General features: G+C 43.3%; 1 protein-coding gene across 5 annotated transcripts in view; it reads right to left on the reverse strand.

Annotated features, from left to right (window-relative positions):
* vps13b (vacuolar protein sorting 13 homolog B) overlaps positions 1-24,579 on the reverse strand; it is a 319,766-nt gene that overhangs the window by 222,029 nt on the left and 73,158 nt on the right. For all 5 annotated transcript variants that reach the window (XM_076736852.1, XM_076736857.1, XM_076736853.1 and 2 more), the window contains 2 exons: positions 6,603-6,737; positions 5,646-5,825 (listed from right to left, as the gene is read on the reverse strand). In XM_076736852.1, coding sequence (XP_076592967.1) covers positions 5,646-5,825; positions 6,603-6,737 — 315 coding nt within the window. The remainder of the gene's footprint in view (positions 1-5,645; positions 5,826-6,602; positions 6,738-24,579) is intronic.

The raw sequence follows: 24,579 nt of genomic DNA on the forward strand, positions 1-24,579 counted from the left end.
ATTGCACAGAGGTAGAATCATGTTTTGAGTGGAGTATCCCTTTTAGTTTCTAATACTGTGATATAATACTATCACCATAAAAATAAAAAACTTAAGGTCATATTTTCCAGCCCTAACAGTAACTGCATATTAACTATGTTAGACTGTAAACACTGTAGTTCTGTGTTGAAGAGGGAACTTAATTCTGAATAAACAATCAAACTCTGAAACACTGTCTTCCTTCCATCTGTCTAATATAAAAACAGCAATTGAGGAGAAAACAGCTTTAATATCTATTAGAGAACCAAATATGTTAAGTATTACTGCGCCCGGGGAATTCTCCAAGGATTAATTCCATGTAGCTTTCATAATTCCCTCCAATATGTTTAAATGAAGATTAAAGATCACTTTGTTCCACTATTCCCACAGCTCCCATGGTATGGTAAAGAGATCAAAACTGGAGGGCTTTATAGGGAACATCTTTAACATTTGCTCTGCTCTCAGTGTGCTTGATTAAATGTAACATTTTGAGATCCCAGTTCTGAGAAAAGCATAAATCATTGTCTCGCAGCTGCTGGCGTGCCTGGGGAAAACACATGCTATCCCTCACTCTCTCTCTTTTTGTCTTCTCTATGATCATAAAGCCCACCCGACCCGCTGGTCCCTCCTCCTCTGGTGCAAGTCCGAGTGGCGGAGAGTGGGGGGGAACACCTGCAGGCTGCCGCTCACCCTGAGGTTCAGCATAAACCCCAGCTCCTCACACGCCCTCTAGCCCTCTACTCCCTCACACTGGCCCCGTCCAAGGCCCCCTTAGTCTTTCCCATCCATCAGCAATGACAGGCCCAAGACCAAGCCAAGGAGGATAGTCAGCCAGCCAGCCAGCCACTGTCCTGGGATCAAAATGATCAAGCCGTCTCTTGAGTAGCACTGAAAATTTACACTCAGCCTAGCACTGAGGGTCATTCTGAATGACATGGCCAAGGATTTCTGGTCCGAGTGATCCTTAAGGCACCGCTCTACTCTGATTAAATTCACACATAATTTATAGATCTCATACCAGTCAAGGAATACAGGCATCAGTCCCAGTGTGTGCTAGTGAGGGATGACATGTCCTTGGCTCTCAGCTAGGTCCATGTGGAAGACTAACCTGTGCCCTTCTGATCCAGCCTGCCAACCTGGATTGCTGCCTGCTTTGACTTAAAAGCAGCTACCTCAACCCCCTGAGCTCCACAAGTCTGACTCTTCCTATAGCGGTATGGCTGTTTTTTTTATTTTGCTCCATCCCTCACTTTGGTTTTTCATGTTATTTAATAGTGGCATTGATTTCTCACTATTCATTGTGTCATAACAGAGCACACGCACAAATCATGAAAAAGAAAAAGGGGAGAATACTTGGCTATCGCGGTACTCTTCCACTGCCAAAAGAATCATATCATTGTTGGGTCCATCTGGAACGGCTGGTCAATTAGGAGAACTCATCTGGGACTGTCACATTGTAATGCAAAGGGTTAAAGGCAAGATATGAAATTACTATACGCCTTTGGATCTATAAAAGAGACCATTTCAAAGCGGAGTTGCTTAGTTCTTCTGCGTTCAAACCCACGCCTTTAATTGTGTTTAATTTATTAGAATGTTCCAACCTCAACTCTGTTAAATGAAAACACATTAGTCTGGATCTGCAGGAGTCCTACAAGTGTATAGGGACTCCCTCCAACCACCACCCTTAGCCACCCAACCCAATCGCTTCATTTTCTAAGTATATTGGAATTTTGTTCTAATTCACTAGTAAACAATTATACAGAAAACAGATGTCACTGGCAATATTTGAAGGAACTTATCTCCTTGGTGAATTAGCTTTGCATGAAAGAGCAAGAGAGATGGGGAGAAGATTAAAACGTGTCAGAGTTACCAATAAAATGCCGGACTATGCATTCAATTATTCAAAGTATCATTACTTCAGCGCAGTGAAAAGTAACATTACCCAATGTGCTTTGACGCTTGGTCTAAAAATATTTCAGGCTGTCAGCTGTGTCATAGAAAGAGGCAAGACAAAAGTGCTGTAGACTTGTGCAGAGGCTTGTGTGTTTGGCCATTAGTACAGAATTTATCTTTCTATTAGAGCAAATATATCGTATCAGAAGTGACCTCAGAGATATGGGCTGTTCTGAGCTCTAAAAAAGGGAAAATGTAAGACATGGAGGAAATGCCTTCTGGGATGAATTAAAGGATCCATAAGGAAAGTGCCTGCAATTTCCAGAGCCTGTCACATCCTTTAAGAATTGAGACAACACAGAGATCACACATACATGACCAGTGGGGAAACACTGAAGGCAAGGCTTCTCTCAACTTATAATCAACTGCAGTCAATCACATTCACCAAAGCAGGGAAACAAGGCACCGTGAAAGCACCGTGGCATGTGAGTATATGTATTCAAACACTTCAGTGACTACATGTTGGTAGCTTGATGTCGATTACCAATAAGCTCTCCCTTCTTCCTCAAACAAATATTATGCTTTGAGAATTGGGCGGACGGATCACACAGGACTGCTGCGCTTTGCGTTGCATCCCACCAAAAACCAGAAGCGACTAATCAAATGTAAAATAGAGTATAAAAGTTGATTGTGGCTCATTATATCTAATGTCTTCAGTATGTCTATGGTGTAAGGAGTTAGCATTCCTCTTACGCCCCAACCCTACGCTCGATGTACAATGATCACGCTTTAAGAATTTTCTAAATGGAATCAACAGATCCACATGGGATGAATAAAATGTGTTTGATGCCACGGCCAAGTGCTCCTACAATTCAGAAATGTCATGATCACAAAACGTTGAGCCTCTAAGTCGGTCCTATGGGAGCAAAGGGTGCAGCCCATTTAGAGTGTTGCTACTCCACCTTTCATCTCTGGCTGAATGAGGCGTTGCATCCATCATTCCATTAACACTGCTCTGACAGTCTCACAGTCACCCTTTGGATGACAGCGTGGACATGGGACATGTGGACTGACCAGAAGCTTTGATGTAAACCTGACCACCATACAAAACACAGACCTATAAGTAGACACCCAAAAATGCCTGTGTGCACACACACACACTAACTTTGCGAGCTCTTCTTTCAGCAGCATGTTTGACACAACACACATATACGCACACGCACACACATATATGCACACACACACACACACACGCACGCACGCACGCACACAGAAATGTTCCAGTCTGGTGAAACTGTTACTGTCAAGACATGCTGTTGTCTCCTGCTTTGACTATATTGACAGGTATCTTGCAGATAAAAGCAAGACTGCTGGCAGAAATACTGTGTGTCTGTGTGTGTGTGTGGGTGTGTGTGTGTGTGTGTGTGTGTGTGTGTGTGTGTGTGTGTGTGTGTGTGTGCATGCGTGTGCCTGTCAGCTGTTCTGTGGTGCATGTCAAATTAAAAAAAAATGAACAAAATGAACATTCATTCATTAAGATTTGTTCCTTCATACCTACCATCAGTGAATGACAATGACAATCAATGAATATAGAGATGTATGTGTGAGTATTCTAATGTGAGACTAAAAGAAACAAAAAAGTTAGATGACAAAAGGGAGATGCAAGTAGAGTGAAAAGCGAAAGCGAGCAAGAAACAAAGACCATTAAAGACAGAAGAAGGGGGGAAATAGGAGAGTATTGAGGCAGTGATGAGAAGGAGTGCAGGCCTCCACTGCTCCACATCTGCTGGAGATATATCCAGTGCTTCTGGGAGTCAGCCCCACACCACCCTTTCACCTTCATCTTCTTTCTCTCTCCCCCTCGTTTCGCTTCCTTTCGGTCTTCTGGTTTGTGTTCAGATCAGGTTTTAATATTCAAAAATATGTACTGTCTTTATGAGCCATTGCTCCGCTGAAATAATATGCGCTCTAAATCAAAGTAATAGTCTAAGGCTGTGCACTAAATAGAATTTACCAGAGTTCCTAAAAATATCTATCTAGAGTGAGTCTGTGAGACTGTAAGGGGTGGAACAGCCCCTTGTCAGAAATACAACGTTGCTTTTAAAACCTGTTCTTATGTCATTGTTTCTTTCAGGTAATTTATTCAGTGGCTGTCCTCGCATTCATCAAACCGTGAGTTGCCTGTGAAATGTAAGCTTTTCTCTGCCTTACATTTTCAATTTATAGCAGCGTCTTGGCGCCCTGTTCACTAGCAATGGGACGGTGATTGACTGGGTGACATTCAAACAGCGATGCAATTCCTGGTTTGGGATGGCCTCCCAAATCCACTGTCTCTAAACTGTACTTATCTCCTTACTTCACTACGCCCTAAGCTGCAGCTGTGTCTTCTCCTCACAGTCTGAAACCACCTGAGGCCAGCTCTATCGCCATGTCAGCGCTGACATGTTTAAGGCACAAGCGCCTGATATGATTCAGGGCCTGTTTTGGGGTTCTGTGTAAGTCAAGGCCACACGATGAATCTCTGCAGCCCTGTATTAAAAGTGATGTACAGTTGTGACTCTGTAGACAACTCTGAAAACAAATACTGGGGGTGTATTGCTTTACACTGTCACCCCAGGCTTCTCCTGTATCTGCTGTTGGGTGGGAGGGGGGTTGCAGGATAACAGCCCAGATAGTATTTTGAGACTTTGAGAGATTCACCTTTTGTGGGCTTTTAGAGACTTGGGAGCAATTCAAGGCTGTGACTTAGGAGAGACTGTCAAGTACGTCTACCTCCAAACATTTCAATCTTCCCTGGGAGCCCAGTCGAGCCGCTCGATAGGAGAACTAGCTGTAGTTGCAGGCGGGGAGGGAAGGTTAGTGATGACATACTGATATTCATGGCCTCCTTCACAGAAGAAAGCACTACAGGAGCGATTTCTGCTTGAAGGAACACAGGAGACCATGCCGTATAGATGAGGACATACCTGGCTACTGCTGTAGATACATGAGATGCACAGGGTTGTAGTCATTAAATATCCAGCTTACTAAATCAAGCACTACAGCCTTTGCACTACAGAGCTTTGGAATCTGAATTGCATTTTTAGTCTTTTGGAAGGCCTACTGAATAATCCCACACCATCCCTCTGAACACACACGCATACACCCACACACTCTCACTCTAACACCAGAAATATAATCTGTGGTCTAAGGACGCAATCAAAAACTGCAACCTGACATCAGTGCAGCCTTCAACAGCAATCCTCGAGTGGTTAGCTGTTGTTAGCCAGCTCAGCCCAGCGCTGACAGAGACTAACTGCTGTTTAGAGAACTCATGCTGCCTGCAAAGAGGCGAAGAGTTGCCAACCCTGCCTCAAGGATACTGGAGTGGAAAACACTTATCGGCTTTACTAAACAAATAACTGAAAGGGGGCATTGCGTGACATTATGGGAGGAAGGAAAATATGATGATCTAAACAAACCGAGGCTCTTGCATTAGATCACCAATAATTGAGATGGAATATGGACTACCAGTTCCTGTAACAAGTCCAAACACCACAACCACGACCGGAAAATGAGCTAAAAAACTGATATATCAACACAGTATGGTGATTTGAAAAATACACAGGTTGAGTAGGAAACTGTATGACAGAGCAATGTACTACAGTAGAGGAGAGGAGAGGAGAGGAGAGGAGAGGAGAGGAGAGGAGAGGAGAGGAGAGCCTGGAATGCATAAACATTTCAACAGCATCTACCTGAGTTCCTGCAGTCATCTCCTTGCTGAGGGACCTGAACAGAAAACGCCAGCAGGTCAGGTGCCAGCAGTGATTCAGGCTTGCGAATCTCATTAAGCCAGCGGCTCATGTGGAGTTCTTTGGTGTCAGACGGGCCCTGAATCAGAGGAACCAGCTTCTCCTTCACCCCCTCTCCCGAACCTAAGACACAAGTGTTAAAGGCTAATTAGTTTATTAAAAACAAGCTTGTCTTGACAGCCTCTCGGATTACAAAAAAAAATCCTTTTATTTGATTGACTTTGTGACTCCAGGTAAAGGTATTTAAAACTTGAAAATGAAGCGTACTCTGTCAACAGAAGATTGGGTCAAAGCAACATAAGACACCATATTATCCATCATAAATCTGCAAGTGAAATCTGTGAAAACAAATTCTAGATTGTTAAAGAGTTGCAGAAACAGTCCTGAAAATCAGAACAATTCATGTCACACAGACAAAAAAGGCCATCAGAGGGTGAATATAATGGACATGTACAGTAAAATGTTTGCAGTGGTCATCCACCTTATGTGTACATCATTTTATGCCTACAGATGTTAATTATATCATATATGAAATAAGAAAATTAATTGCACATCCTTCTTTCATTGCATTTCTATGTTGACAGCTGCAATAGTTGTTATATTCTGTCTGACATCATGTGTGCAGTTTGACCTGGTGAACTCTGTGCTATGACACTAGCTCCAATAACATCCTTGCCATCAAAGACATGGCTGGAGCCCAATGACAGCGCCCCAGGAGAAAACAGCAACTGAATCACATCGCTGGAAATAAATCAAGATAAAGATTGAGCTGGAGAAGGAGAGGGAGAGAGACAGAGTGCGTAAACGTATAAGTTAAAGAAAGTAAAAGAAGAGTCTAGTCGGTCTCACTCTCCCTCCTACACAGGCAGTAAAGTTTTAACAGGGCACAGCTGCACACACCTGGGGTCCTGGCGCACACTTTTACAGCTCCCACGGTTCCTGAGGCGCATTTCACCGTTGCACGGCTGCAGAACTTCAGCTCCAGGTTTTGGACCGAGCCCTCGAGAGTCGGTGACGGGCCTGGAGACTTCACACCTAATAAAAAAAAAAAAAACAAGTGAAAATGAAGTGCAGTCCAGCAGGTTTAAACACCGCTGCTGTGGCTTCGTTAAACACTTGATTGGCCTTTAATTGTTCTTGACCCCCTTTTTCCCCCTCTCCCTCCGAAGGTTCTGAGAAAGCAGGTGCTCTTTAACACAGATGTCACGAGCACCAGGCACAGTGTGGTGCGTTTATTTAAGCTCTGGCAGGGACACTAACAGTGCCCTCTGTTTGCAAGGTTAACCTGTTGCTGTGTCTCTATGTCAAAGCAAAACATATCTGCATATTACAGTAACCTGTAGGAATTAAAAGTAAGTGAACACATTTTAGTGTAATGTATGACACACTGTTATTAGTGCCTGACTTCAGTCAATTTATTTTAGTTTTATGTGTTGAAGAGATAAAACTTTTAAATTATCAAGTGCTTGTTCTGCTGTACAAGTTCCCAGTAAATCCACTGAGTTGAATGACTTGAACATTTTAAGTTAAATAACAGGGACTATTAGGAATATGAGTAACAGGCCAATATAAAGGATATATCTTTCCAAAACAATATCCAATAGAGTCACGCCGGAATCCAGCTTAGTGTCAACTACAACTCACCTAACACCAGCATTACATCACAGGAGCCTCAAGTGCTCTTCACTCTATGATTATTTCTCTTAATGGCAGCCTAGTGTGGAAGAACCTTCCGTCTGCCATCTTTCCAAAATGAAACCGTTTGCACTGTGGTCAGGAGTGGGGGGGGGGATTACATACTCGCTATTATGATATGTCAATGTTATTTCTATGGTGAGAGGCTATTTCAAACACATAACAGGAGAAGGAGGGAGAAATAGCAGGATGGCTAAAAGATACTGTAGAGTATAGGGAGTTCTGTGCCAAACCGCCTGTTGAGAGAGGAGAGGAGGATCCATCCATCACATGCTACATTCTTCCAGTGTGCTGGAACTGTCCGAGGGAATCACATTAAATTCTTACATCACCTGTTCCAATAAGGCTTTACTTCTCAGAATAATCCCCTTTTACAGTGATAGCACTTCATTTCCTACAAGTGTCCACAGCACTTTTTGACCGAGTTTACAGCTTTCTCTGTCAAACGCTGGCCAACTGAATCCTACATCAACAAGTCAGAACATACAGCAAAGAGAAGCTCAAAATGTTAAATATATACACAAATACATAAGAAATCATATAGAACAAATGAACCAGATGGAGTGGATACCAGGGATTTACTGCCTACCGGCGAGCGAGAAGGTTTGGTATTAATAAGGCACAGATGAGCAGCGCTGCCCGAGAGGCTATGAAAGCACAACAGGCCATTATTTGGCAACAGCTCCTGAAGCTACCAGGAAAAGGTCGTTCTGGAGATCTAAAGGCTTTCTTTCATCCACACTCACTTCCTCTCTGACTTTACTTGTTACACTTTTTAATATGCAACTCTTGTACCTGTTTTCTCTTCCAAACTCTTCATACTCCCCCACCTATCTTCTCCTCACTTTCTCTGACTGTGAGGTCAAATCTCTACTGGTCTAATTTCCACTTATTGAGGTAAGCCAAAATCTGGACGCTGCATGAACAAAGATAACTTTGGTAGGTTGCTTTGCACCAAAAATTAGCACCTTTTTTTTTTGTTTGTTTGTTTGCAGTTATTCACCCTATCAACTAATACAACATTGTGTAAAAACATAAAACAGAATATTATAATTTGCTAATCCATTTTGACATAATACTCATTTGAAACAGTACAAAGACAAAGTACTTGATGTCTTAACCCATCAACTTCATTTATTTTTGTAAATTTAAGCTTATTCTGAATTTGATGCAGCAACATGTTTCAGACAAGTTGGCACAGGAGCAACTAAAGACTGGAAAGTCATGGAACGCTCCAAAAACACCTGTTTGAAACATTCCACAGGTAAACAGGTTCATTGGTAACAGGTGAGAATATCATGATTGGGTATGAAAAGGGCATCCTGGAAAGGCTCAGTCCTCCATAAGCAAGTATGAAGTGAGGTTCAGCACTTTGTGAACACATGATTATATCAAGGATATTACTACATGGACTCAGGAACACTTTGTAAAAACACTGTCAGCAAACACAGTTTGTTTGCAAGTGACTGCGTTCTGTTTGTATTTATGTTTCACACAACGTCCAAACTTTTTTGGAAACGGGGTTGGAGTTGAAAGGTAGTTTTAATGTAAAACAGCAGGCAGTGTGGATACGGGCGGGTTCAGTACACACATATGTACACAGCACATTTAACCAAGGGAATTACTGGCAATTGCTAAAATCCCTAACCACTGACTTCCCTCCTCTCCCTCTCTCAGACAAATTACCCAGCAACCTCTTCACCTGCTGTCTGAGAGGCCCTCTATCAGCCCAGATGGAAGATGGGAACGTTAATAACCCTGCCTCTGTCTCCCTGCCCGCTACTTAATATATCTGCAGGTCAAACCCAGCACTGCTGCGTGTCTCTCTGAGGCTTTGGTTACCTGCTTCTCCATCAGCTTCCTCTGTCTATCAGACAGATGTTCTATGTGAAGTGTGGAAAGCAGTCTATGAGGCCAGATTCTAACAACAGAGCTATAAAGTATGCTGCACGCAAAAATATCAACATCAAGATAAATGCCATTCATATATCTTGCACACAGAGTTCAGAAAATTTCCAGTCTTGTCTGTATATTTTTCAGACCATATCTGACATCTGAGTACAAATAGCTAGATTTTTATTCTGTAAATAAAAGTTTTTTTAAAATCCGTACAGGCATAGAGGCCGCTCTGCGTTCAGTGGCATGCAATACTTCTTGCTTTGTTTTCGATGACATCAAGCTCGCTCTGGCCTGCTCTTTGTCACACAGTGGTCAGCATTTTGGCTGCACTGACTGCCTGCTCCAAACGCTAAGAAAAACACTCTGCTTGTGTGATGAATCTATTTTTGGAAATTTCTCAATATCAGATTTTACAAACCACAATACGGGCAATAGTCAGGAAACAAAAACACTCCATATTTTTCTATACTGCACAGGAAATTTGTGTATAATTACTGTAAACAAATGATATTACTGCCAAAACGATCAGTGGGTCCTGTCTAAAGTTAGTGGTATTTTCAAGAATTAAGAGCACAACTCAACTCAAAACACAGTTCCAGAAAACTGTTAAAGCAGTGTTTTGATTTTTTAATCTAATTTTCTCAATGTTTTAGATGAGTTTAGTCTCATCTGTTTACCAAACAATTCTTTCTTCAAGAGGAAACCAGGGAACAGAGTTGAGTCACCATATTGACCATTTTCAGAGAAGCATGTAAGTGCACATATATGCACATACAGACACACACATACACATGGACGCATGCACAAAGGCATAGATACAGACATACATGCACAGACACGCAAGCAAACACAAACACACACACACACACACACACACACACACACACACACACACAAGACATTTGGGTTATTTGATATGATCCAGTACCAGAGGGACAGACAGAGAATGACACAGGCACCACATAAAGCTAAGCTTCCCCTCCTGGAAACCATATAGCTTACATACATTTTCTATTAAAGGTTTGCAGCAGTGTGTCCCAGCAAACCTAAAAACACATGAGCAATCCATCTAAAAGTCCAGACCATCGCAGAGAAAGGATATGTAGACCCAGTGACCATTTGGCCTTTTTCAGTACTGAAGGTGCAATGGTGAGTAGGCCTCCACACAAAGTGACTCCTTCATTCTCCCTGGAAAAGATGGAGCTGTTAAAAGAGCAAGCCAACCTGGAACATGACAGGGGCCATTCCCTCGACTGCTCCGTCCATTATTTGCTCTTTGATAAACGGCACTAGGGATATCACTATATCATATCCCCCTTTGCCCAAGTGGATGTCCTAAAGGGCACGGTGCACCTGCTGGGGTGGTGGCTGTTGGGTGGGGGGGATGGGGGCTCTGGACAATGTTTTGTCCAGCTGTCAGACTATAAAAAAGCAGGGTACACAGGAAGAGGAAAAGCACAGTGGTTGGTAGTTTGTCGACTTAACAGTGGTATTCAGTTGGGTTTATGTATGTAAGATGCATTAGTGTGTGTATTACAGCCAGACGTGTGTGTTTTCATGTTTCTGTGTGTGACTGAGTGAGTGAATGTGTGTGGTGCTGTTACTCTTCAAGCACGGGCAGGTGCAAGAAGTACATAAACACACAGCTAGAGGCCAGAGGCTACGGCACTCCATCAAACACTGTGAGGGCAACCATGGGCAGCTGGATTTGCCATCCTGAATGCTGAGGAGAGTGTGGAAAATAGGAAGGGAAGGAAAGATGGATAGTCAGGGAAGAAACACTGAAGTCAGAAAGGAAAGATAAAAAAAGAGAAAGCACACACCAGTGGGGCAGTAAGGGGTGTGCAGGCTACTTTTTTTTTTTGCTTTCAACATCAATAGTTGGTGTGCACATGCCTCAGTATGTCTGTGGGTGTATGTGTGAGTGCAGGAAATCTGCAGACTTGAAAGCCATGTTTTACACATTCCAACATGTCCTGCTCTCACTGCTTTAAGGAATGGTATGGGAAAGTTGACTGCCTACAACGCCAGACCAGGCAAATCTGCATTTTAAAACAAGAAGGTCTACATTCATGAAACACTTGTGATAATACCTCAGAAATACTAAGGAATTTTCCTTTTTATGGATTTCTTTTCTTTCTAAGTAAGCCAGAACATTCACATGGCGACACCTAAATGAAGAAGAGGGTGAAGAAGATAAAAGAACAAGGGAAATAAATAAGATTTGAATGTATGTTGTTGAACTACAGAAGACATCCTGGAGGAGTCCCATGAGTCCCAGGAGTCCCACGAAGCTTAACAACTAACAACACTGATGTCTATAAAGACATCAATATTGTCATCCACGACATTGTTATCCAACAAGCATTGAAACAAGGGCAACTGGACTTGTAGAAACTTGAAAACATTTCACCTCTGATCCGAGGGGCTACTTCAAATCTAACTGAGTGGTGGAGAGTCCTGGGTATTAAACCTTGGTGGGGTCGTAATCAAGGTCATTGATACCACTTTAGTCCTTATTGCTACTGGTTGTGTCATAGCAGTTGTTAGAGGGTTTGGACTGACCTGAGGCCAAGTGTGAATGAGGCCAAGTGTGAGTTATTCCTAATGTCCTGGGAACAGATGAAAGGGCGTCATTGTAGTTGGGGGATTAAGTGGTGTTGTAGACCTCCTCCTCGTTCAGGGGTTGTTTCTGTACTTCATAAACAGCATCCTTAACTCCTCTTTCAAACCATCTGTCCAAAATATCCAAAATATGTATGCTGCTGTCCTCAAATGAGTGTCCCTTATCTTTCAGGCACAGGTAAACTGCTGAGTCTTGAGGAGTTGACCCTCCTGTTTTTAGCCATGCATTTGTGTAATGGTTATTTTGTTTACCCAATATACAAGTCTGTGCATTCCTCACTGCACTAGACTGCTTTGGAATGACGATGTTGCATTTGGTCTTCTTTTCTTCACCATCTGCAGCACTGGTGTTGTTCCTGGACCTTGTGGCCATTTTACCTATAAGGTACCTATAAGCTTTCAGTGTGTCCCTCAGATGTTTGTGCTCCTTCTCTTGGGCTTGGGTACTTGTTGGTAAACTTTCAGCCCAGTGCTGCAGGGTTCTGATAACTCCTCACTTATGTGCCAGTGGGTGGTGAGAGTCAAAGAGTAAGTACTGGTCTGTGTGTGTGGATTCCTTCTATACTCCAATGTGGAAGCTCCTGGCTTCTTCACAGTGTACACCACAGTCCAAAAAGGCCAAGCTGTTGTTCCTAACGTCCTCTCATGTTAGCTGGATTTTACTGTCCACTGAGTTGATGTGTTCTGTGAAGGCTTTTACTTCTTGGGTAAACCCAGTGTCTCTGCATTGTTCCTCTAAAGCTCAGTGCTCTGCCTTCTACTTCTTGCATGTATCCCACAGTGGGAGATACAGGTGAGCCCATGGGACATCCATGCTTTTGTCTGTGAAGCCCCCCTTTGTAATGGAAATAGGTGGTGTTCAGACAGAGGTCCAGCAGTTCACACAATATTTGGCAAATGGTTGATGCATACAACAAAACCCCACCACAAAACGGCTGAAGCAGATATAGATAGAGAAGGAGGTTGTGTTTTGATTCACGTTATTATGTAACATAAATGCATAATTATTCCACTATTCAGAAAAGTGTTCCACATAGGCTCAGTTTTATATGTGATGACGATCAGCTGACAAGAGGATGTATGGTATTGCCAAACACTAATGGGCAGGTAGACGGACAAAGACAGACAGCAAAGGGAAGAGAACCTAAAGTACTAAAAGCTCCAAGTCTGGCAATGGGCCCACAGCAGCTAGGGGGCTGACAGAAAAAGAGGTAGACATAGACAAGTTGGGTAGACTGAAAGCAGCCAGCTGAGCCATTAAGTGCTGATGCAGAAACAATAACTGTCTCTCCTAAATCAGGAGGGGCTGAAGTAGAAGCAGTAAGTAGGAGCAGGAGGTCTGCTGGCACCTTGCCCAGTACTGACACACAGCAAAAATACAGACACATGCAGAGAGAGTGAGACAGGAAAACAGACAAGGTGAACCAGCAGTGGTTTGTCCCGCAGTTAAAGCAGAGAAAAGAGCAGCTCTGGCAGCGGGCAAACGCTAGTCTGCACCTCATTTTTATAAGATCAGAAAAAGATTCTTTGGATAGCAGAGAGTAAAGAATCATAAAGGTAACTTTAGGATGGCATTAAATGTTTAGAATCAGTCACGAGTTTGAGTTATTTTCATAAAAAACAACTTTGCTACTTTCTACCATCAATGGACAAAAAGAGCAAATCTGCCAACAGTCAATGAAAGCGGTGCAATAAATCTGGTTTCTTTACAGTGTTTGCAGGAAAACTTCACACATGCACACAGGAAGAGATGCATTTTACATTCCAGGTAGCAGACACAGCAGCTGTTCTGTTAATAGATGGAACAGGAACTGGGCAGTTTACATGTGATAGCAGCCGCTGCTGAACAGGGTTGGCCAATATGACGGTATGTAATGTGCGATGGTAGAAATGTGAACACAAGTAGAGATTTGGCAATTCCGTTTCCACCACAGGAGCTATCCCTTAAGGCATATTTGCACACTGTCATTCACAGTGTATGTAGTGCTACCCTGCTTCACACAGCGAGTGAAGGGGCGTGTTGATGACGTTGCATGTGTAGCTGCTTCTTATTATTTGCTTGCCTGTGTGATGCTTTTCCACTCTTTATTCATATTGTAGACATCTTTAAATACATGTAGCATTGATATCCACACAAAAACAGTCATCATTAAGGATGAGTCCTCCTGCTCCTCCTCCTCCTCCTCCTCCTGCACACTCTACCCAGACACCACTCTTTGGCTAAATGAGGCAGACTATTTCCTGTGAGGTGAAGTGAGGACCTGTCTGACATGGATGAATGTGCTGCATGTGTGAAAGGGCAACTCTGAACAATGTTCAGAGCTGATTCTGCAGACATTGTGCGGAGTTCATATGAGAACACAGCTTTAGTGTCTGTATGAGAAGGCATGTACATTTTAAATTATTGTACCACAATATGTATCATTTCCAGGATAGGAAATGACACATACAGTGACAAAATATTTTGCCCATTTCACCCACACCCATTGCTAAATAACAACACAGAGAGAGAGAGAGAGAGAGAGAGCTTCTCCTTATGAGGCAACCCAGCCAACCCAGCACACTGAGAGTCGAGGTTAGAGTGGGGGGAGGTATGCGAGTGGGTATCTAGCTACCTATAAGGGTCGTGCTATTAAGACAGTGATGGGGTGTAAGTGCTGGTGGTAGCAGAGGCTGGGGGTCTAATTTCCATTATAAGCATCCTCTCCAGGTGCTGCCTGCCTTTCCGTCTGCCCGCTAAAGCTGTGACACATGTTCTTCACACATTGAAACCTTGGTTCTCTCTGCCACCGAATTACCACAATTAAGGATTCTTCATGCTGAAGCAATTTGGCCAACACTAATGGGCCTAGGCAGTGGGGTTTGGAAGATGGTGAAAGGGGGGTGGGGGGTAGGGGGGGAGCAAAACTGAGTGAAAGAGTTATAAAACAAGTGAGAAAGACGAAAGAGTGTAGGAGAAAAAGGGAGCGACAGATGTGCAAAGACTGATAGAGAAACATGTGCTGTGACAGACGATTCCCGCATTGCCCATTGCCACTTGTAAGGAGACGATTAGCCGGTGGTGAGATAGGCCATTAAAACACAGTTCTGGATGAGAGGGCCTGCCTCTCAATCTCCCATATCCCCAGCCTAATGCTGCCCTGACAAATTTGGTTAGCATAAGAAACAGGGGCATTCTGGCTTTGAAGAAGCAGCCAGGATGGAATGCCAGTGTGGTTCCTCCATGAGAGACGCTCTCTCTACAGACCGCAGCTAATGACGCTAAACCAGCCCCTCCGTCACTGAAATCTAACTCTGGATTACTATTCTCTCTCTCTCTCTGACTCTCAAGATCTCTGCGACTCTATAACTCACACTTGCTCTTTTTCTCAGGCTTTCTCCCCCTCTCTTCTCCTCCCTTATGGAAGAGAATTAAAGAGAAACCAAGCAGAGAGTTCTTGTTTATCAATAATCCACTGAGATCAATATTTATGTCTCAGCTTTGCAGAGGCTGACTGTCTGTGTGTGGTGGTAGCCAAGACGTGACTGGGGTTTTGGTGCTGCTGAGGCACTTCAATGGGAGTTACAGTGGAAATTTATGGCCTCGTGACGTGGAGCTATGTGCTCAGTCGGCACTCGTCACTACCCTTAGATGGGACGGTTGGTTCACAGCAGGGAGCCAGCTCTGCAGACACTACCAGATGACATAAATACAAACAGATTTATTTGGAGCTGTCATTGATTCTGGGCTTAGTAACATTCAGAGCAGTCTGCTGTGGGCACATTAAAGCCCATTCTACTTACAGTGCATTTTGTTTCATGTCTCTCTGATACTCTCTGCTTTGTGTGTATGTAAACCTTTGAAACATGTTAGACTGTTAATAAGCTACTAAATTATTTATCAAATTAACTCTTCTTTCACCACTGTATGTAATGCATCCCATATGATTCCTAGTCTTCACAACATTATTTACTTTGGGAAGAATCGATCTCTTCTTTAATGACGATGCTGCTGATGATTTCCTGATGCAGCGGTTACTGTATTCATTTTGAACGCCTGGATGCATTGCTGACCTGAGCAGAGCACGAGCATCGTAGAACCTCTTGCTTTTCATTTCAGCACCCATGTTAACAGGTACGAACATCCACGTAGCCTGCATGAGGAGTGCATCGTCTTGAGGTTTGGCGTGTTGCCAATTTCTTCCACACAACATGTGCAGTTCTCAGAAAAAACAGACAGCCAAAATGATCTGTTGATCGTCCTATTGACATCATACCAGCAACATTACACCTTTCACCACAGTTTCAATGTCTATATCTGTCATGAAAAAAACATTTCTGGCATCCGTTTCACGGGTTATATAAACGAAATTTCAAATGTGATGAAATGAAACATTCTGTTATTGATGGCCATTATCAAAGGCAAACACGGTGTCGAAAGACAGTGCTGGCAGTAGCCCCTCCGCATTAGCAGTGCTGCCTGTGTGGACACCACACATACGCAGGCCGTAGCAGTTCAGCAAGGTAGCCGTCACACACAGGTAGAGGTAGGCTGTGTGTCCTGGGCATAAGAGTGAATAATACATAAAATCTGTCAATGCAGAGCTTTCACAATCCAACAATTTATGCCTTACAATAACTGTGTGCACCTTCACTCGTCTTCCTAGGTCTGTTTAACACATTATCTATTGGTGACAGACTGGTAGGGGCCTACAGGTCTTAACCATGGTAACGTTTCATAAACCACAGCCGCAGGGGGTTTTCATATCATATTGCAGTTTACCCTCCACAGGGGAGAGTCGGCAGTTGAGGGTTCCAGCTCTAACTGATGAAAGCTTAAATCTACAGAAACTCTGCTCGATCCAAGCTTGGCAAGCTAACTAACCTGCCCTAATCAACTACCAACAACCAGCCAGGTTTCTAAAAAGCATGATAGATCTTTAAGATCAACGACCAATTTACAGTAAGTGCTACACTGTGCCAATGGTATATTGGATTTAGTGGTAAGTGGAAAGATGCCTCTGATAAACCATCAATGATTCATATCAGAGAGCGAAAATAAAAAGCTGGACGTGAAACTCAGGCTTCCAGATCCTGCACTGGGATCATCCATGTCCTCCAACATGCCTGGAATCACATCTTATTTCCCATGACAGAAAAGTGGGCTGCTATTCAAACAAACAGGGGAGAGAAAATCCTTGGCGCACTATCAGTTGACTCCTGATTTCTTTTAAATATCATCTTTCACCAGAAGCCAGCGGACGGTGTGAGGAGAAGGGAAATGATGAATGGAAAATCATGGTGAGAAATGACAAGCCTGAAGTCCCCTGATGAGTGTCTGAAGTCACCAACCACAAGGGGGAGAGAGTGGGTGTGTGTGTGTGTGTGTGTGTGCGCGTGTGTGCGCGTGCGTGCGTGCGTGCATAAACCAATGACTGGTGAAAGTCTCAAGTCAGCTTGAGATCTTGTTTGACGGGGGAGCAGACCTCAGGCACTTTATCTTTCTATCATCCCATTAAACAAATAAATATCCATGTAATCTGATGTCCAATTGTGGGACAATACAACAAACTTCTGTTTTGCATCGACTCCACTGGCTTCTCTCATTAGCTCTGGAGTGAAGTAAGCGACAGACGAAGAGAGCAGAGAGCAGCAGGAAGACAAAAGAAAAGAGGAAGGCCTGAGTCTGGATTGACTTAAAACACCATCACAATCTGCCAGGAGTGGAGCGAGGGCCGTCTGTAGCTCATTGAAGTTTTCATTGACAAGAGCCGTCTCAAGTTCCATCCAAGATTTATTTATCGCTTCTCTGATGCTGACACAACGTGTTTTTAATGTCAGAAATAAGGTTGCGTATGGATGAAAAAGCTCTCTTTCTTTCTTTCCTTTCCCTCCTGCTTTCTTCCTGCCCTGATGTCAATCCGTGAAGCAGACAAGTAGACAGGCAGAAATTTCTCTCAAACCAATAAGTTACCTCTTCAAAGAAGTATGGATACTTGATGGAGGGGCCAGGCCATGCTGAAACAGACATCTCAGGGTTTTCATTAAACTTCCCATCTCCTTACTGACATTTGTGACAACCACAGGCCATGAAAAAAGGCTTATGCCCTTCCTTCTTTCACTTTCATTGTGGAACAATGCAAACGGACTATCGAAATAATCTCCATGAGCTAAGTGTATGGGCTCATTATATGACAGGGCAAAGCTACATGTTCCTCTGGTTTGTCTTGATTAATAAATGGGAGACATTAAGGTTGTGAGTAAGAAGGCCGTGTCAGCCAAAATCTGCACAGGAAAACGGTGGAAAACTGAGCGGAGAGTAACCTCCCCTGTTCAGACTAAGCTACCAACAGCTGCATTATGGGCCAATGAGAGGGAAACAGCAAGGAGGGTGAAAGGGAGGGAGAGAAGATAGACGGGTAAGTTCTCGGACCAGACAACATTAAATGCACGGCATACCAGGGATTACTTTACAGAGGTGACAGAGTGATATGAAAATAGACACTTTTTCCCCTCCAATAACACAGAGCTATTACCGACACTTATTATGCCGCAGCGTCACAGGGGGATTTGCGTCAGACCCATGCTCCTAAAGGCAGTTAGATCACAGGGATGTGAACTGCTGGCCATGACAGGAGCAGCCTTTTTCATGCAGTGCAAAAATGCGTAAAAACTGTTGTTGACATGGTCTTCTAAGAGATTGCATTTGTTTCCAAGCAATGGGAAGTATCAGCGTGAAGAAAAGTATAGATAAGTCTCCCTGACATAACCTTGAATTGTCTTTTTTTTTTTTTTTTTTACACTGTTTTCTCTGTTTTTCTACCAACCACCCCATCCCTCATTGTATGTGCAGGGGGAACTTGTAAAAACAAAAGACTTGTTTTAATAATGATACTGTTATGAGTGAGAGCATAAGTCCTGGGCTATTATTATCAACATGCTTCTAGTCGCTATGCAGTGAGAGCATGGGCTCGCTGTATCCAAACATTCTTGCAGTCATTTGCCTTAAATGGGATCGTATGCTGTGAGTTCAGGAGTACATATAGGATTTGCTAATGATGGAGGTGGGCATGGATCTGTGCATATTCACATCTCTTTGTGTGTGTGTGTGTGTGTGTGTGTGTGTGTGCGTGTCTAACCTGACACTCAATTAGGTGCAAAAGCTGGGTTTAATAAAGAGAACCAATGGCCAGTTGTGTTTCTGGGCACTGAGGTCCACCCCACACTCTCAATCTCTTTATTTCCTTCTTTCTGTCACTTTTCCCTTCAACCTCTATTTTCTTTCTCCCTTTCATTTTTCATTCTGCTCATTATATCGTTCACTCTCTCTCTTCCTCTTCCTCTGTTCTTTCCCCCCTATATCTGTCACGCTAAAGTTATGTCACAGCTCGTTTATCACCCACCAATCATCTCGAGCACGTCTGGTGACCACCACCAACCAACTTCTACCAGACCCCCCCTCTTGTCCTAGTCCAGACCACCACAGAGCTCTGTGGCTGGAAAACCAGCTGTGGTAGCTGCATTAAAGCTGAATCCATCACTGGTGGAAATGCCAATTTTATGCTGATTTAAATAACCTTGATCTTTTGTCTTTCACAACGCGGCATTTCGTAAGACACTAAAACAGAGAAGCAGGCGCAAGGAAATTTATGCACAAGCCTTTCTGCTCTGAAGGGCAGGACTTTAGATTGTAGAAAGTTAACAGCACTGCTCCACTTCCTTATACCAGCTTGGTTGGAGATCCTGCACTGGTCCCAGAATGGTTAATTTATGGAGGGAAATGCTCAGTAGAAGCCTATTAATATGAAAAAAAATCTGAGGCCAGTCAACAGCTGAGCCTGGCTCAAATGAGGGGAAAATTACCGATTCACTTATTCTTACTGTAGCTGTCACTCTGATAAGAAACCAGTATCTGTTTTCCTGAAGACCATTTCAGTTCATCATGTTGTCCTTGCAGTGGATGTCAGTTACCTAAATTCAATAAATCAAACATTTCTCATCCACAACTCGCTTTCATGCAAGTAATAGAAGCAGGAAAAAATAAGCTATGAAGCATTTCTAGCACTGGCTGTGTTTAAAAGGAATGGACAGGCACAATCATCCATCTTTTATAATGAGCTGTCTAAAGTTTCTTTAAGTCTGGAGCATCCTGGTCTCTCTTTGTGTCATCTGGATGGTTTACTGCCATGTCACGGATGCAAGAGCGCGACAAAGACTTCTAATTTCTGTTCGATAAGCGAGACAGAGAGCAGAAACAGAAAAAGCATGCACGCAAGAAGACGAATGCACATGCACACACATAAACACACAAACACAAATACAGTCTTATTCCCACAATCACATGGCAATAATATGGGCATTATTTACAATACATGGACAGCGGCCTGGAGCCAGAGTTGTACCATCTGCAGGTTTAAGAGCTCTCTGTGACTCATCACTGTGTACGGAGCTATAAATATATCCGTTGAAATTGAAAGACTTGGGTCCATTGGGGACGTAAGTGCATGAATCAAAATCCAATAAAGCTATCAACAGCAGGAAAAACATGAGGAATACAATGAGAACACATACAGACTGTGTGTGCGCTTGGCAAAGCACAGACTAAAGATCACAGGATCACAGAAACTTAAGTCACTAAGATCCATGACACCTTTTTAAAATTTGACTGTCAGCATTTGTTTAAACACTCGGGGAGATTAAACTGCAGCAGGTAACTCACAAAGAAAACATAAAGCACAAAGTAAGAGCTATGACTGTCGACCAGCCATTCGTTCAGTCATTCCTTTCAATAATAGGTAACCCTCTACAGCTCTCTTGTATCATTTCGTACATACTGCTTGTTGAACAGCTGCTTTCGTTTTCAAATGTCATTACCAAAGGCACACAGAGTATGCATAGTTTGGCAGGTTTTTGGAAGCGTGGCGTGATTTCTCCAAGATTCCAGGATAATGTATGATAGAAACCACACAGATGCAAATGCATCTGAATTGTCAGCCAGACAATGTTCAAGTATCTGCTGAGAAAATGCACTGAAGAGTGAGCACTGAGAAAAGGAATCTGTGCACTGAGATTACACTTTCCCTGGTCCCAAATTACACATACACTCACCATACTGCAAAACACACTGCGCACTCACACACAAATGCATGCAGACTCAAGTAGTGTGTGGGAGGTCACTGTGGTCAGTGTGTCGCTGAATCTGAGGTTAGCAGTGGCTAGAAGCAGTGGTGGGCAGGAATTACTGGCTCCTCTCTACTACTACTATGGCTGCTACTGCAAACCACGAAAGCGTCCTGGAAGTATAAACAAAGAGAACGTGTAAGACAGGCTGGCTGCTGACAATCACAGGGGAGGAGGAGAAAAAGGAAAAAACACAGGATCAGAGGAAGAAAAATGAGATGCCGTAAGTCAATGAATTCAGCAACAAAACGAGATAAGAATGAGGAATGGAAATGACAGAAAGGAGAGGAAATACATTTGGCATTAGAATTGCACAGAAAAAAGGAAAGAATGGACAACAGTAAAAGTAAAAAAGCCACACACAAAGTGAGAGGTTAAGAAAAAAGACAGCAAGAAAAGCGAGGAGGAAACAGAGAGCAGGTTTTGTTCAGGCAAAAATGGAGCCAATGAAAGAGGAAATAAAGCAGGACAGAGCTGCAAAAAACACAGAGCTGTTGTTACCCTCTGGGCAGCTGACGAGGCTCAGGGTACGAGGGCACACACTGGAAGAATGCACGCAGTAATGTGTGCACAAAAACACACACATAAAGCATGACATACTGTTTGCTGCAGAACTCACCAATAAAATATAAGACGAGTGTGAGCTCTGCTGGAATGCAAGAGGAGAACGCTGTCTGTCACCAGAGGAACTCGCTCCAGCTCACTACAGCAGCGCCGCAAATCGACGCTGTCCTCGACACAGTTGTGTGACAAACCAAGCCATTGTGCAACAAAGCAGTGACTGACAACGTCTGATTCTCAACGAAAATGAGATTTTACGGTTTGTTTTCTGATTTCACTTCATTGTCTCCGGGCTTGCAGACCAAGCTACGCTGCATGTGTTGCTTGCTGGGCTGCTGCTGTAGCTGCCAGCGAGCAGCACCATAATTTGAAGTCTTACGAGTCCTAGCGGCTGTGTTCCAGTCAGCTTCAATGATTTTAAGTCTCTGACTGCTGGTTTAATCTGAGTCCACCAATTATTTTGAAGAACATTTTACAGTCTGTCAGTACCTTGAGATTAAAACTGATGCTTTGTTGAGTTTTCCCCCTTGCTGAATTGTGGAATTTCCTTTGGACAGGGAATGAAATCTCATACCCAAATGGCTCCCCCGCGAAGGACACTGACCATCTGTGTTATCAGCTAGAGCTCGATATGAAACACCTTCCACTATTGAAAAACCCTGTAACATCAAAAGGATAAAAGGGAGGAGAAATTCCTGAAGGAATGAAAAAAAGCACGTTCAAAGTGAACAGTTTTTGTTTGCCATGTTCAGTGTTTGGCCTCAGCATGTGTGTGTGTGTGTGTGCTTGATGTGTCTGAGTTCCGTCCTCGCAATGACCTGACAGCTGCTGCTTGGTGACACAAGAACAAACGAATGAACACAAGACTTAAATCTGGATACAGCATCTGAATTTTGTGAGCGTTATAACAGACTACTACTTTTACCACAAACAGTTTAAGTCAGTCAGCCGGCCAGCAAATCACACGAGCAGAGAAAAGCAGCCACTGCTTAGATTGGGAACACTTTTACTGCACAAAGGTCCAAATAAGTGGCACCCTGCAGTTTAACTGTACAGTGCTCATACTTGTCTCCAGAGAACTGCCTTCAGTGAGCATCAGGGAGAAAACACGCTGGACTTGCCTTCGATACAGAGACAACTCTGAGGGAAGCGGAGCAGAGGAGTGAGTGGGAAGGCAAGAAGCCAGCACAGAACAGCCGGCAAGGTCTCATCATGGTGTTACAGTGTGGACACAACCACCAAAATGACTCAGCAAGGTTGCACTGGGCGTGCAGGAAATTGCACTACAGCAAACAGTCCAGAACAGTCTGCTCTGCTAACTTCACTCCTCTTCTTGCATCTCCTCATTTTCCATCTCTCCTCCGCACTTAAGCTGTCACACTAAAGATTGAGAGGGATTGGGACAGCTAACATCTTCCTTAAGGATCATGAGTGTCACCACAATTTTAAAAGCAGATACAGTACTAGACATCTCTGGTTATATCATAGGAATTATTGCTGAGTTTTTCCCCCACAAAACATATACTTACACAACACATCACCTATTCCCCTTCACTCTCTTCCCTTCTAAACCCAAACTCTTTTCCCCACTGCTCTTTTTCTAACCTGCCAGCACACGGACCAGATGTGCAAATGTTTCTCCATGTTGCTATTCAAGGGCTGTTCCAAGAGAAAGGCAGAGTGAGGGGAGAGGAATATTTGACTTCACTCCACGGGAGACCAGTTTCATAAATTTTGGCGGCTACACAACGGTGAAAAAGGTAGCTTGGCTGGGTTGGCCGAGGGAGAATGTTGACGGCATACCAAACAACATGATCCTAATGAGTTGGAAAATCCCTGGCCCTCCAGAGGACTGTCCAGATGCTACCGTCATGAGAAACGCTACTGTTTTATTGAATTCAGGCTCCCCTCCCTTTCTTTAACAAGGGGCAAAATTTATTATTTGACCATTAAGGCATCCTAGGCGACATGAAGCATAAAACTGTTTCAGAGTTAATTTGCCCTTGGCTGCAGGTCCCGTACCCCACACTGGGCACAAGACAAGTTGACATTTATGCCAAAGTGTCTCGTGTGAACGTGTATATTGGGAGAGCTTTGGATATGTGCTTGCACCCCTGGTATAAGGTCTGTAGCTTATTTGCCCATGGCTCACTAGCTACTATCAGGTTGACTTGTTTTGGGCAAATGATAGTCTGGCGCATGGTGTGCTGAGCCCTGAGAAATAACTGTAAAATTTTTCATAAGAAAGTCAAATCACTTTAAGCTTCTGCCAGTTCCATATATCTCTCTTGACAATTTACTGGTACTGAGAAACAAGCTTTATTTTATGGAGAACTAAACAAACAAAGGACAGGAAAGGCACTTTATGGGAAAAAGGAGATTTCAATAAATCAACTACAATGATGAATGCATTAACATCTAATACAATAGTCTAAAAGAGACCAGATGAGCACAGTGATGTAGTTCACTCTTTGTTCTATGACTCTTCATGGTTGAAATACAGAGTGAGCCGCTTAAGGACGCATTAATCTTCTGTGTGGGTACTTTTTCATTTTGCCAAGTGACTGAGTTGCCATTGCAGAATTACAATTGCTACCCTACAATAACAACTGCTTTATGAAAACAGCGGAAAAAACACGAAGAACCTATTGCCATGCTAAGCAATTACAAACACATGCACTGGATAAAGAGCCTGTGCTCCTCTACGATAAACCTTCCCCCTTATCTTCACATACCTGGTCTGTTGGATGGAAACGCGAAAACCAATCGTCAAGGGTCATTTCACTCTCACACTCACACTCACACACGCGAAAAATAGAAAGACAATTCATATACAAGTGAATGTGAATGCTGTGAAGATATTGGGAAAGTGAAAGAGTCAAAGAGATTCCGAACGCTCTGCTGTCGCTGCTCAGAGATCAGCAGAAAAAGACGTACA

This window comes from Chaetodon auriga, chromosome 8 (genome assembly GCF_051107435.1).
Source record: "Chaetodon auriga isolate fChaAug3 chromosome 8, fChaAug3.hap1, whole genome shotgun sequence".
NCBI lineage: Eukaryota > Metazoa > Chordata > Actinopteri > Chaetodontiformes > Chaetodontidae > Chaetodon > Chaetodon auriga.